The following is a 13,844-nucleotide window of genomic DNA, read 5'->3' on the forward strand; positions in this document are numbered from 1 at the left end:
GCACTTTAACACTTTAATTTACCTTTTCTGTGAGTTGTTCATTCATTTGACTATTCTATCTATCTCTCTATATTTCTATGTTTCTACTCAGCCATTGCAAAACTGAAGTTAGTTATGGCGGCTATTTAAGAAAGCTGTGCATTAATTCTTTTAGAAGAACACTTTTGAACCGTTCACGAATGGATTGTTAATCTCTAATCGTAGCACTAGCCATGTAGCTTACCGGTACACTTACGGATCGACTGCGTAGTCTGTTGAAAAACGAAGTTCACATCACTTCGACATATGCTTCAGTCTCGACGAACTGAATCGAATGGTATATGGTAATCACCTCCAGTAATGCATATAATGCTTTATTTATGCGAAAGCAAATAAATAAAAAAAATCTACAAAATTCTTTATTTTGGGATTTGAACTTGGGCAAGGTTTGGTTTCTTTGCCAAAACGAAAAGAAAATGCCGAAACTGTTTTATTCGGTGCTCTTGAATCGCGCTCGCCGGCGCTTCCGGGATTTCTTCTCAGGCAACATGTGGAGGGTCATCATTTGTGATAGTACAAATAATAAAATTTACATACGTTTTATTTTGAAACTAAATTTTCATTTCGAACCTTTCCAACAATTTGACTATATAACATTTTACAGACAAACAGATACAATCCTTAGATACAACTTGAGCGCTATTCTGAGAAGTTATTGTTCGTTTTCGTGAACTCATCTGATTATATACACAAACTTTTATCTGAATTGATAATTGTTTTCAATACAAATTGCATCAACCGTTACTATTTTATCTTCCTAGCGACTGCGTAGCTTTTGGTGGGGTTTCTTTATACTAGTGAAATTCACTTCCTATAAGTGATAGAAATGAATCAAGTTTTATTTCTGCTGATCTGTAATGCGTCACATATTCAGTCCTGGGGCGGGACTCGCAAAAGAAAAAGATTGTAATATCTAGAAATCGCATCCAGTGCATTCAATGCAGGTATTTTACCAAAACAATAGAAGCACAATCCATTTTTCAATGATTATAAGTAATTCAATTGGCCTTTCGAAAAATTATTACAAAGTTGCAATTAGCGTATGAAGACACTTTGAGCGAACCATAAATCGTAATTTCAATTTTAACATTGTAATCGAACCTGCATAGTATTTCATTCTCGCAAAATCTTAGGCAAGGGTGATATGTATTCTATGTAGAAAACATCGTGCATGTTGAAAAACTCACAAGCGTCATAAATACACAGTCTTAATAAGGTCCTGAGGCTCAATAATGTGATGAAAGAAATAGAAAACTAAGAAAGAGCGATCACTCACACAGATATAAATAAAAGCGAATTGGAATGACTGCTGTTGTGTCAAATGTGATTTTGCCCACTTGTTACAAGTACGTGGTTTTGTCCTGTTTATAAAATTGTATCACCCAGATTTTTGTACCCAAAAAACTCGTGAATAATTATTTTAGATCACATTAATCTGATCAAATTGACCAAGAATCTCAAAATTCACCTCGATGATTGTAAGATCGATGGCAAAACTAGCGGTTTCAAATAATTAAAATAAGTTTTAATGTATCAATTTCGAATTATTCGTCACAAAGAAAAAAAAAATGTAATTCCTGAATAAATCCAAACCTTATATATTTTCAAAACTAAAATCGATTGAAGTTCGCATTGACCCTTAATGTATTTATTCGAGATCCTTATTTCAGAGTCTTCTGCAAATCCACGTATTTTACTTGTTTCTGATTAGATAATATACCGTAGGTAATCTACGTAGGAAACGTGTGGAAAATTCGGCAGGGTTTTCTACATGGCATCAGTGTCCTTCCTTTTTTGTTTATTATTATTTTGGGTAAGTTTCAAATCACAGAGAAAGGGAGACTTTACATTTTTAATTAGACTGATTGAGTTGAATCATCACAAGTTTTAAAAACTGTGGGAAGTACCAACATTCCCATCTTAATTTTTTTTCTGATTTCAAAACTCTGTTATTTAACTTGGTACATGTATTTGAATTTAGAGCATTTCTAACATGCCATGAAACAAAACAGAAGAATGTCTCAGTATAAGGCAAAGGCAAAACATGACCGTTTAGAGAATGACAAAATGCTGCCAAAATTATTTTGACAGTGGTCGAAGTTTGGCTTCCACTGAATCCAAATTTAAATGTTACCTTCACATTTATGAGTTTTTTATCAATGAATGTAAAATGGATTACCAGAATTTGGCTGACAGGTCGTTTTGAGTAGCTATTTAGTGAGAAATGGACTTGTAGGTTAGATTTTTAGATTTTATAATCACTCCGAATTAATCGTAACTAGACCAAAAAGATATTTTTTGCGATTCGCTTACAGTTTGCGACTTCTAGAGTCTATAATCTCTCTTGCCCTTGTGGCTTAAACGAAACTAATGTCACTTAAGTCAAAACATTTTTATTGTAAACAATACAAACAGTTATTTTGAATGTTTTTTTCTTTCAATTTTCAACAAATAATTTCAACAATAACGATTTGTTAATTTAATTTAATGGTAATAATAATTCTTGTGGAATGAATAAATAATTATAAGTATAGCCTTTGTGAATTGAATTACTATAATGAACTTCTTTTTTCATATAAAACTGATGTTGTGCATGTCACTTAAAACATGAAAGCAGATACTAAAAATAAAAATTAAAAGAACGTAGCGAATCCCAACCGAGACAGACTTTTATTTGTCCTAGTTTTAGTTTGTTATACTTCTACGGATTTCAGCTTCATGTGCGTTAGCCCTTTTGAGACGAACATGCTTTTTTGTGGTTCAATGATTCCTTCCGCGGAGCGCTTTGTCTTAAATATTGACATAATTTTAATCGATGAAAACGAGGATTAACTAATAGCTATTCACGTATAGTTAGATTTGCAAGTTTTACCACTCGTGGCTTGGCGATCAGTTTTCACGCATTCATCCTGTCTATCGCATTAAAAAAGTCAAGTTATCAATGTATGGTTGTTAATTTTTATCGTCTACTTCGATGAACAATGGCTATTCATTTTTATTGCGACTGGTTTTGATAAAAATGTGCAGATATTTACAGTTTTACGTTTCTTATATTCGAATATAAAATATCCAACTAACGTTGAAATACATGCCTTACAATGTGCATACGGGCTAATTTGCTGTTTCAGCATTATTGTTGAGCTTCCTTCAACAGAAAGTAACTGAGTTTGACAAACGTGCTTGTCGAACAAGGTCGTGTATTTACTATTATTATGACATGAGCTTTGTGCATTTATGTTCAGCTTATGCTGTGCTGTGTGCTTGAAATGTTTCATGCTTGTCGGTAGGAAGACGGTTTTAAATTGTTTTTTTATTTCCTTCTAGACTATATATTAGAACTATTCTGTTGGTTGTTGTAGTGCGAACGCAAAATATGTCGGGAACGTTTCAAATTTAGGTAATCATAAATTATTCCCACATTCGCTTTATTGCTTCAGTGGATTGCCAATGAGGTTAGGAATTGATTGCCATTGACATTAGACGGTGAGTTTACAGTGCAATTGCTACTGAAATTGTAAAGCTCTTGAACACTATTCAGTAATTTAGTCGAAAAAATAGTCAAAAACAGAAAAACGAGACTATATAATAGTTATACAAGGTATATTTGAAAAGTAAGGGCCGTTTTCTCATAAACGAAATTATATGTAAAAGGTTTGATTAGCACATTTGGTTTCCTACAAATCTATTCCACTTTTTCCACACAATCGCCAATTCCACACTTTTAAGCAATTTTCATACCGTTAAACCAGCTTTTTTGAACTTCTCTGCATAGAACCTCACCACCTGCAAGTTGAACCAGTTTTCAACGGCGTGTAAACTGCAGTTTGTCCAACGTGAGAAAAATCATCAACCAGGACACTGATTGTCCCCTGATCTAATATCGCTGGTTTGTTCCATCAGAGAAACAATGCCGTAGTGACCAGGTACAGCGCAGCATGCCTGGTTTCTGCCTAGTCAATTGGACTTTCTCTTCACGTGTGTTCATATGCAGGGTAGTGTAATTGGTAAAACAATTTCCCCGATTAGGAGTTTGGTAACCGGTTCGAGTCCCGTCTCTGCGGTCACATTTTAGCGGTGTTCATTACATAATTGAATTCGACTGTCAGTTTTCCAATTTGCTTCCCCGTTAGATGCTGATCATATTGACCTAATCGTGTTTTCACATGTGCCAGAGTAGCTTAGTTGGTGTAGCTCCTCCAAGGTGATAGTGATGAAAACTAAAATCTTTTAGAATGTTTACCTTAAAAATAGATTGTATTCATAATTTCAGCCAAGCAGAACAACAACCGTGAGTGTGTGAGCGTTCTCTAGTTGAGCGTACGTGTCGGGCATGGTTTGTTGCACGGTTTAGAAGTGTCAATTTTGATTTCGATTACGAAGAACGAGCCAACGATTTGTCAATGTTTAAAAGCAAGAGGAATAACGGGTGGCAACTAAAATTTTGGAATTTTTTCGAGGCCTGTATGCTCAACAACAAACGAGCTCAGAAAGAACTAAGAGTGTGTATGTGTTAGCTCTCTTTCTCCTTTTTCTGCTAGTATTTTCTGTTTTGTTCATGCTTGCTCAGTTTGGCTCAAAATGCCGTCGAAACAAGAAGTATTTCACGAGTGCATTGTACAGTTCTACGAACTGCACAGAAATCTCGGCAAATATCAGGTGTACAACTTTGCTTCCGCCGTTTTTTTCCAAAGTTAGAAGCTTCATTGCGAAAAAGTGCTTACAGATGTTTTATTCAAAGTATTGTCCGTCACTAGCGACAACTTTCTCCCATCTTTCCGGCAATTTTCGGATCCCGGATCGAAAAAAGGAGTCCTCTTTTGACGCTATCCATGAATCAATCCATTTTTCCAACTCTTCGAAGGATTGAAAATGTTGATCTGCCAGGCCGTGTGCCATCGAACGGAATGGGTGGAAGTCAGAAGAGGCGACATCTGAGGAATACGGCGGGTGGGCAAGACTTCCCATTTCAGCGTTTCCAGGTACTTTTTGACCACTTTTGCGACGTGAGGCCGATCATTGTCGTGTTGAAGGATGACTTCGTCATGTCGCTCTTGATATTGTGGCCGCTTTTCTTTTAGCGCACGACTAAAGCGCATCAGTTGCGTTCGGTAGCGATCTCCTGTGATGGTTTCACCCGGTTTTAAGAGCTCGTAGTAAATTACACCGAGCTGATCCCACCAAAATACAAATCAACATCTTGCGTGAATATTTGGTTTTGCCTTCGACGAAGTAGCATGCCCGGGCTTTCCCCATGATTTTCTGCGTTTAGGATTATCGTATCGAACCACCGGTTACGATACGATGTAAAAACCCCTTACGACTTTGTCTTTGAAGCAGTTAAAGCAAAGTAAAGTCTTGGCATTACATTCCTTCCGTGGAATTTGGCCTTTCTGTTTCAACAGACTTCGCAGCCAATTCTTAGCGTACAGAATCATTGCATGGCTAGTACTATGGATCCTACTGACACAAAGAATCCTTCCAGGTCGGGGCTCGAACATACGACAGCTGGCTTGTAAGACCAGCGTCCTATGCATTGAACCGTCAACCCGGTTGCTTACATACAAATGGACGGCGCTCGATGTCCCTCGGTTTCAACTCGTACTGCACCCTGTTTCCTTCTTTCTGAATCATACCCAGGGCCTTGAGACGTTTTGAAATGGCTTGCTGACTCACTCCCAATGATTCGGCAAGCTCTTCTTGAATTTGGCACGAGTCTTCATCAAGCAATGCTTCTAGTTGTTCATCTTTGAAAAGAAAAAAACTCTTCCACCACCATGTTTGTCTTCGACATCGAAATCACCATTTTTAAAACGTTGAAACCACTCCCGACACGTTCTTTCAATAAGAGCAGCATCACCGAAAGTTTCTGAGAGCATTCGATGCGCTTCAGCTGCATTTTTTTCGAATTGTAACATAAAAGTAAAACTTCCCGCAAATGGCGAGAATTGGGCACATGAACAGACATTTTCGAGCGTGAATAATACGAAAACAAAAACAACTATCACTGAAACGGCGATGACAATTCGTTAGGCACTGTACACACTCACTTTAAAGGCATTATCATCTATGTATTTTGACCGAACTCAGCCGGTATAGCCACCTATCGGAAAACGGCGGAAGCAAAATACACCTGATAGTATACGATACAACATTTTAAAAGCAAAAATGTTGCGGCTTCGACAGTTTACAATATTCTAAGATGCTCAACAACTGCTCGTAACGAAGGTAGTGGAAGACCAGCCAAAATTATGGACGCAAAAGGACTTCGTTCTCTTTTTCGTGCCTTCAACAACAAGGATTCACTGAGTCAAAGGGATGCCGCAAAAAAGTTCAACTGTTCTCACCAGTACATCTGTAAAACATTGAAAAGACTCGGAATAAAGTACCGAAAGAAGACACGTGCCCCGGAATTTACTGACGCACAGATTTCAACGTTGAATTCCCAATGCCGCTGGTTGATTAAAAATTTTTCCGGAAAAAGTTTTGTTTTGGACGACGAAAGTTACTTCCCTCTTTCGAAGACGCAGATTCCCGCAAACGATCGATACTATTCAACGGAAAGTTCTACTGTACATCCGAACATAAAGTATTAGTTTAAGTTTGAACATAAGTTTGAACAGAAAATGATGCTGTACATTGTCGCATTGCGCCAAAAAACACAATCGTTCCTGAATCAGTGTCGCCTAATCAGTGTCGCCTAATCGAAGATTTCTTCGGGGTTTTGAACTCCTTGGTTCTTAGGAAATATAACTGGAGAGCCACGAATTGCTAACAGTTGATTGGTACAATCAAGAGATGCATTCGCAAAGTTGACATGAAGGCCGTACAACGCTCCTGTTCCGACATCAAACGGAAGCTTCGCCGAACATCCGATTACGGACTGTTTTCAAATGTTCACTATTTTTTTCAACAATGAACAATGTATCTTTAATTTCAATAAATCAGATCTTCTCCAATTATGTTTGTCTTTTTTTGACAGCTTGAGAAAGAAATTCCAAAATTTTAGTTGCCACCCGTTAATCCGAATCGGGTGCCGTATTAATTGAAACCAAGAGACGTCGAAAATTGGTCGAAATTCAATCATTTCTTGTTGTGCATAAGACGGGAAAAGAGCAGCGATTTAACACAATTAGTCGCTAGCAGGTGTAGCAGGATTGTTACCCGCTAGTGGTAGTCATACTGGAGATGAAATATTGGTTGCTATAAGATCATAGCGCAACTGAAGCCGGCCATGCACAATAAGTGACTGAAAACTACAATATTCCAAACCTCGGCAAAAGATGATTAAAATCAAGGTTAAATATAAGTTTATTATTTATTATTTCACTGGTTCTTCTCTGTGGCTTATTGACCAATCTGCTTTCACACCAGTGGCAATATTTAGTCGCAGAAGCTTTATTTTAGAGGTGAATGCGAGAAAACTTGTTTAACACGAAAGAAATTTTATCGTTTAGTTTTTCTAAGAACCAAAAAACCGTTTCCAAAAACTTTTTGATATCTTTTCCATTGAAATGGAAATATTACTAGTTTAATTCGTACCGTGTGCAGCTCTGCGGCTGGGATTTGTTTTCGTGACTCGTGAGTCCCGTCTTATTAACTGTAAGTGTGTAATAACGCAGTATTTAAATAAGGCTTTTTCATTTAGTCTGTGATCGAGATATCAATGAAACAATCAGTAGGAAGGTTTCCTTCGTACTCCATTCGCATTGGAAATATGATAATTATTTGCAACGACATTAAGTAGCAGAGGCCTTGCATTTTGTTTAGATCATCTGAGAACCTAAAATAGATCCCAAATAACGATTTTATATGTTTTTTTCCATTGAAGAAAATTCACTCCATTTACAGTTCCTCGGTTAAGCAATTTGAACTCTCTTGTCCCAATTGTGTGTTAGAATATGTTGGACGTGAATAACTCCTTAGAATGAATCGCTACATTTCTAGAAACGAAGTGAAAATTTGCCTAAATCATACAATCAATCAGCTAATGGGAACGACTATCGATATTCGAAGGTGTGAAGGAAGCATGTCAGTTTTGTTAGTATTCTTGTCAGCCAGTTATGTCTCTGGCATTAACCACGCGCCTTTTCCAAAATATCGTTTAAAACAAAAGTTCACTTGAGAAAGTTTCACATTTGATATTCTGTTTGAAATCCTGCCATTTTATTTACACAGACTATAAATGCATGGTTCTATTGCCACTATGAATCGTTCCTTCTCGGGGCACGAACATACGACAACTGGCTTGTAAGCGTCCTATGCATTGAACCGCCAACCCGGGCCTCAACAATAGTTATACACGTTTTTGGTTTTGTAGTTTTCTATGCTTATTATCAGTCATTTTTTTTAATAACTAATCTTGTGAAGATTAGCAGATAACTATGAATCCCCAAAATGTAGTTGAAACAGTCCGGGCAAGAAACAAACACATTCTGTCACGTCAGATACGAATTTTCACTGGCCCTTACTACCGGTGTCACTACACGGTGAAAACCAAGTGAAGTGACTGTGACCCTTATTATCGGTATCACTTCACGGTGAAAATCGAGTGAAGTGAGTTTAGGTCCTCAGTACGGAAGTCGCTTCAAAGGCAAAAGTAATTATTTGGATGAACTTGATGTCATTATGAACATCACGCCACCAACATTTCGTTGAAAAAATGAGTTTTTTCCACTACAGTGATCACTTCACTATGCGTGATACTGGTAATAGGGAAAATCAAGTTAAGTGACATGTAAGTGAAGTGAATGTGAAAGTGGAAGTGAGAACGGTAATAAAGGCCTTGATGTCATTATGAACATCACGCCACCAACATTTTGTTGAAAAAAAAATAGTTTTTCCACCAAAGTGATCACTTCACTATGCGTGATACCGGCAATAGGTAAAATCAAGTGAAGTAACATGTAAGTGAAGTGAATGTGAAAGTGGAGAGAGAACGGTAATAAGGGCCACTATCAGTAGAATTGTAGTACTAGTTATGAAATCATACTGTAAGGTAATAGTCGACGGCGAAACCTGGTGAAACGGAAGACCAAATGTATCAACGAATTAGAAACAATGATCAACATTTTTAGTCGTGTTTGATTCTAATCAAAAGAAAGTTAAAATAGTTACTAGTAATATTTCGAGCCATACTTTAGGTTGGCAATCGTCAAATTTCAATGGCAATCGAACTTTTAAATAGAGTATATTACAAACTCTGATTTTACTTACTAGAACAAATTTACCCTCATGTAGAAATGTAGCAGACTAACGAGAAACTATTCTTTACAGATACTCAACAATATCACATTTAATCGATATATTAGGGCAGCTAGCTCCTACCATATTTCTAGTCCTATACTTAGAGTCCTTTTCGTTAAGCAATTTCCTAAAGATTGGCAAAATAGCCGTATCGCCATCGAGCAGCTCCGATTCGGAGCAAGCGCCGTACAAGTTTGGCTTAGAACTGGATTCTTTTTTGCGATGTCTGATGTGAGTGCTTCCACCGGATCCGAAACCAGCTTTTTTCTCCGGTGCCACATTTGGAGTGGAGTGATGATGCGAGTGTTGAGATTTCGATAGCTTCCGAGAAGATATCTTAGTCGGTGTAACGTAGCCTCCAGGAGTGGAAGCTGCTGCGGTTGTACTGCCAGTCGAGCACACAGATGACGAGAAGTTTTGATAGTCACGTTGTTCACGCTCGCTATCGGTTTCGCTTTGACATGCAGTGGATTTCTGTTTATGACGGTGTTTGGTTCGATTCTTCTCCGATACACTCCGCTGAATAGGACCGGGTGATGATGCCGTACTATTTTCACGTTCGTGGTCGTATTGTGCAGGTTGCTGCGGTGGTTGTTGCTGCTGTGGCGGTGGGTGACCGTGATCTGGACAGCGTGATTGTCCTCTTGGGGATTGGCGTTGTTTGGCGTGCGACAATGTATGTGTGTCCCAGAGATCACTCTGAGATACGACAAAGTTACCTTTCAAGGAGGATGACGTCTGTACGCTGACTCTCCGCGCTGGCTCGTGACCTTGTTCTTATAAAATACAAAACTGAATGCATGATTCCGTTGAAATTGTAAAAATATTACCTCTAGTTTTACTACTCGGCTTACTATGATGACACACCTGATTAAGCTCGTTGTTCGAATGGTTTAATGATGTAGCAGACGTTCCGTTTACTTGAGTATTCACTTTTACTGTATTCTGATAGCTACGTTCATCTTCATTTCGATCCTAGAATTTTAAACAAATAGTCATTAGTTCGATGGATGCGATATTTAGTAACTTACTTTTATGTGCCCTGGTGACCACTTCGAACTGGATACTGAATCCCTGCGAACATCGTTAAACATTGGTTTGTTCGGATCTTGTGGAACGCTAGTCGAGCTTCCGATGCTATTTGCAGCGGACGGAATTGGTTTAGCCATTGCTGATTGAGCAGTTACTACAGTTTGCGCCGCAGCAGAAATCGCTGTCATCAATGATGATGCGGTAGTCATCGTTGCATTTGCTATTGGAACATTGGATGCTGTGCTAACCAAACTACTTTTAGATACAGAGCCGGTAACGATCGAAACTGTTGGTTTGGGAGGAATTTCTTCACCTGGTAATAGAACTGTAGTTTTCTTTTTCCTACGAACGAATTTATGTTAATGAGAAATCGCATACTTTATTATCTTATACCTTTCTGGAGCAACAGAATCCAACGTATCATTGCTCGAGACTAGACTACCAATCGATGTGAATTCAGTTCCTTCTATAAAAATAATTTTCAACTATTAGTACAGCACTAAACGTCGATAGTAACTACAGCTTACCGCTAGCATAATCTTTTTTCACTTGAATTTTGACGGATTCCTTGTTAACATCTGGTTCGGAAGAACTTGTTTCTAGACCTATCCAAGCACGTGCATCAGGGCCTAGACGTTTGATGAGTGTTTGAAGTTCTGCTTCTTTCTCCATCAGTACTTTTCGGAAACGACAATTAGTTTGTTTCACGTCTCGCATTCGTTGTTCAAGTTCGCAAACTGATGAATCCCGTCGATTCTTAGACATTGGTCGCAATGTTGCACGTACTTTTTTGTCCACCACTCCGCTTGGATTGCGTTTCAGTTCTACCAACTGCACAGAGTATTATTAGTTTTTTTTAATGACTGCTGTCCACATTTAACCTTACCTTCGGGACAAATACTAAACATAATGTGGCTGTTGTACAAAAAATTATAAAGAGAGATATCAGTATGAACACTGCATCCTTGCGGTCAGACAGAACTAAAGCTATAGCGGCTCCCATCACACACATGATCACACAGTTGTAAACTGATAATCCGACATGTTTTGAATCATTTAGCGCTGGAATTGACACGTGTCGAGTTTCCCAAGCCAAAAAAGCGCCAAAGATTAGTAATAGTCCTTTGTATGCGTAAATAACACCAATAAAGATTGTCATTCTGTTGGACTGGCAGTATTCATTCTCTTGAACTATGATAACATCCTCCAATGTGGGATGTTCCTGAAAGGATAAAACGAAATATTTTAAATCTGTTGGTAACTTTGTAGGGAAGTTTTCATATGAAAATGAATTTATTGCAAATATGGCAAAGATGAAGAGTTGCATAAAAAGCAGACCAAAAACTCCAAAAACGAACTTACTTACTTTTCTCAAGGATGTCTTCACCGATTTACCAAAACTAAGATTCAAATGAAAGTTAATTTTGTCCGGATTCGAAACTACGGAGTGATGAATATTTGAAATTTCACTCCGTTTAGAACGACGATGCGAAAACGAGAAAAGATCGTATAGATTGGGCTCGAAATTATTTAATTTGTAGGACAAATTCCTCGATGATCCTTTGAATCGATTTCGGCTATGATCCTATGAATCGATTTCGGCTATATCGGGCTATATCTCTATAGTTGTCATAAACTTCAAAAAGCAAATCACAGATTTTTATCCGGGATGGCTTAACCGATTTGCATGGACTTAGATTCAAAGGAAAAGCCTTACATTCCCATACGGACTCTCTGAATTTGCCGGATCTGACTTCCGGCCCGTGAATCACAGAGTAATGCGTGTTTAAAATTTTAAACCGATATTTTTATAAGCTTAGATTAGATGAAAGGTCTCATCCGACCTCCGGTTCCGGAATCAACGGGTGATGAGTAATTGAAATTTCCAATTCGTCGTTAAAAGAAGAAATGCAAAATAGGGGAAAAAATCTTCTAAACTGGTATCAAAGCTGTTCCAATTCGTAGGTCAAACGTGTCGACTTTAGCTATTCATTTTTCTTCTAGATGGCTCAACCGATTTTCCTAAATTCAAGTTTTAATACGAAACTCCTAAATTTTATTCTTATCCGACTTCCAGGTTCAGAATCACAGAGTTATGAGTACTCGCAATTTCAAAAACTCATTTAAAGCGACAATGCAAAAAAGAGAAAAAATATTCTGAATTGAGCTCAGAACCTTTTCAACCGTCATTAGTTGCTGGTCACACAAGTAGACTTGAGCTCTGATATAGTAACCGAAAACTTTTTCTTTTTTTTTAACGACTAAGTCCGTGTTGTTTTTTTTTTTTTTTTTACAAGGTGAAATATACTTATGTACTTTCCCAGTTCACGCGCTCAGTAGTTGTCAAGCTACCGCTATTGTGAACCAGCGAGTGGGACTGGCTGAACCTTACCCACTAAAACACCTTGGACATCTTGCCTTGATCCCCCCGGAACTAAGCTAAGCTCAATACTTCGGGGGAGGCTGTGCTCATGCACTTCTTCGTTTGGGAGAAAATGAGCTCCTGCTCTCTATATACATCTCGGCTGTGCTCATGCACTTCTTCGTTTGGGAGAAAATGAGCTCCTGAGTTTCTATCTTTATCCCTCTCGATCCACCTTTGGCGCCTCGACAACCCAATGCCTCTACGTCGCGCCGCACTACTCGCCTGATCCCCGACGATGGATCTAGCCTACACCGACTGAGAGTTTCCCCTTTTACGCCACGCGGGACACCCGAAGGAGTGCCGAGGTCTGCTCTGCGATTCCGGTTGGAGCATGGCGTCCGGTTCGCTGATGCCCCGACGACTCGAATCGGTGTTGTGGCGTCTGACTAAGTCCGTGTGTGTATGTGTGTGGGTCTGTATGTGTATTGTCAACTAAGAGGTCGAGATCTCAGAGATGGCTGGACCGATTTTGATCAAACTAGTCGCAAATGAAAGGTCTCCCCGTCACCCAGAACGCTATTGAATGGTTTTGAGATCGGATGTTTACTTTTTTAAGTTATACAAAGTTTTATGTCAAAATTTTCAGTTTTTTGAAAGTTTCTGTCACAATTGACCTTGAAAACAGAATATATTTTCAGACTTAGATTCTGCACGGTAATACCTATCCAACAAGCCATAGATTGTTAAAATCCATCCATTTTTAACGGAGATATCGAAATTTTTGTGTAAATGACTTTTTCCCCTATTCCAGCAGTAGAAGTTTTGAGCGCTGTTTGGCAAAGAAATGCTTGGGAGCAACATAAAACACGATTTTTTATACTGTTACATACATTTGTTTCTAAGTACCCAATATTTTGCCTTGTTTTAAACAACTTACAGTAATAAATGCTGGAAGAACATAACAGTCATATACCATTCGAATCAGTTCGTCGAGATCAGCAAATGCGTGTGTGACAAATAATTTCACTCAATTTTCTCGGAAATTTTTTTTTTACAAATTCAGATTCATACGAAAAGTCGTATGCTCCCAAACAAAGTTCCTGAATTATGTTTGGTTCCGACCTCTGGTTCCGGAACTACAGGATGATATGTGAAACGAAATCAA

At 38.3% G+C, this 13,844-nt stretch overlaps 1 protein-coding gene across 3 annotated transcripts in view; it reads right to left on the reverse strand.

Annotated features, from left to right (window-relative positions):
* Positions 1-562: 562 nt before the first annotated feature.
* The window catches only part of LOC131440424 (gamma-aminobutyric acid type B receptor subunit 2), a 53,912-nt gene continuing 40,630 nt past the window's right edge, over positions 563-13,844 (reverse strand). For all 3 annotated transcript variants that reach the window (XM_058611694.1, XM_058611693.1, XM_058611695.1), the window contains exons 6-11: positions 11,201-11,536; positions 10,842-11,145; positions 10,708-10,780; positions 10,314-10,656; positions 10,113-10,257; positions 563-10,058 (exon numbers count right to left, since the gene is read on the reverse strand). In XM_058611694.1, coding sequence (XP_058467677.1) covers positions 9,307-10,058; positions 10,113-10,257; positions 10,314-10,656; positions 10,708-10,780; positions 10,842-11,145; positions 11,201-11,536 — 1,953 coding nt within the window. In that variant the 3' untranslated portion in view covers positions 563-9,306. The remainder of the gene's footprint in view (positions 10,059-10,112; positions 10,258-10,313; positions 10,657-10,707; positions 10,781-10,841; positions 11,146-11,200; positions 11,537-13,844) is intronic.

The sequence above is a fragment of the Malaya genurostris genome, chromosome 1 (genome assembly GCF_030247185.1).
Source record: "Malaya genurostris strain Urasoe2022 chromosome 1, Malgen_1.1, whole genome shotgun sequence".
NCBI lineage: Eukaryota > Metazoa > Arthropoda > Insecta > Diptera > Culicidae > Malaya > Malaya genurostris.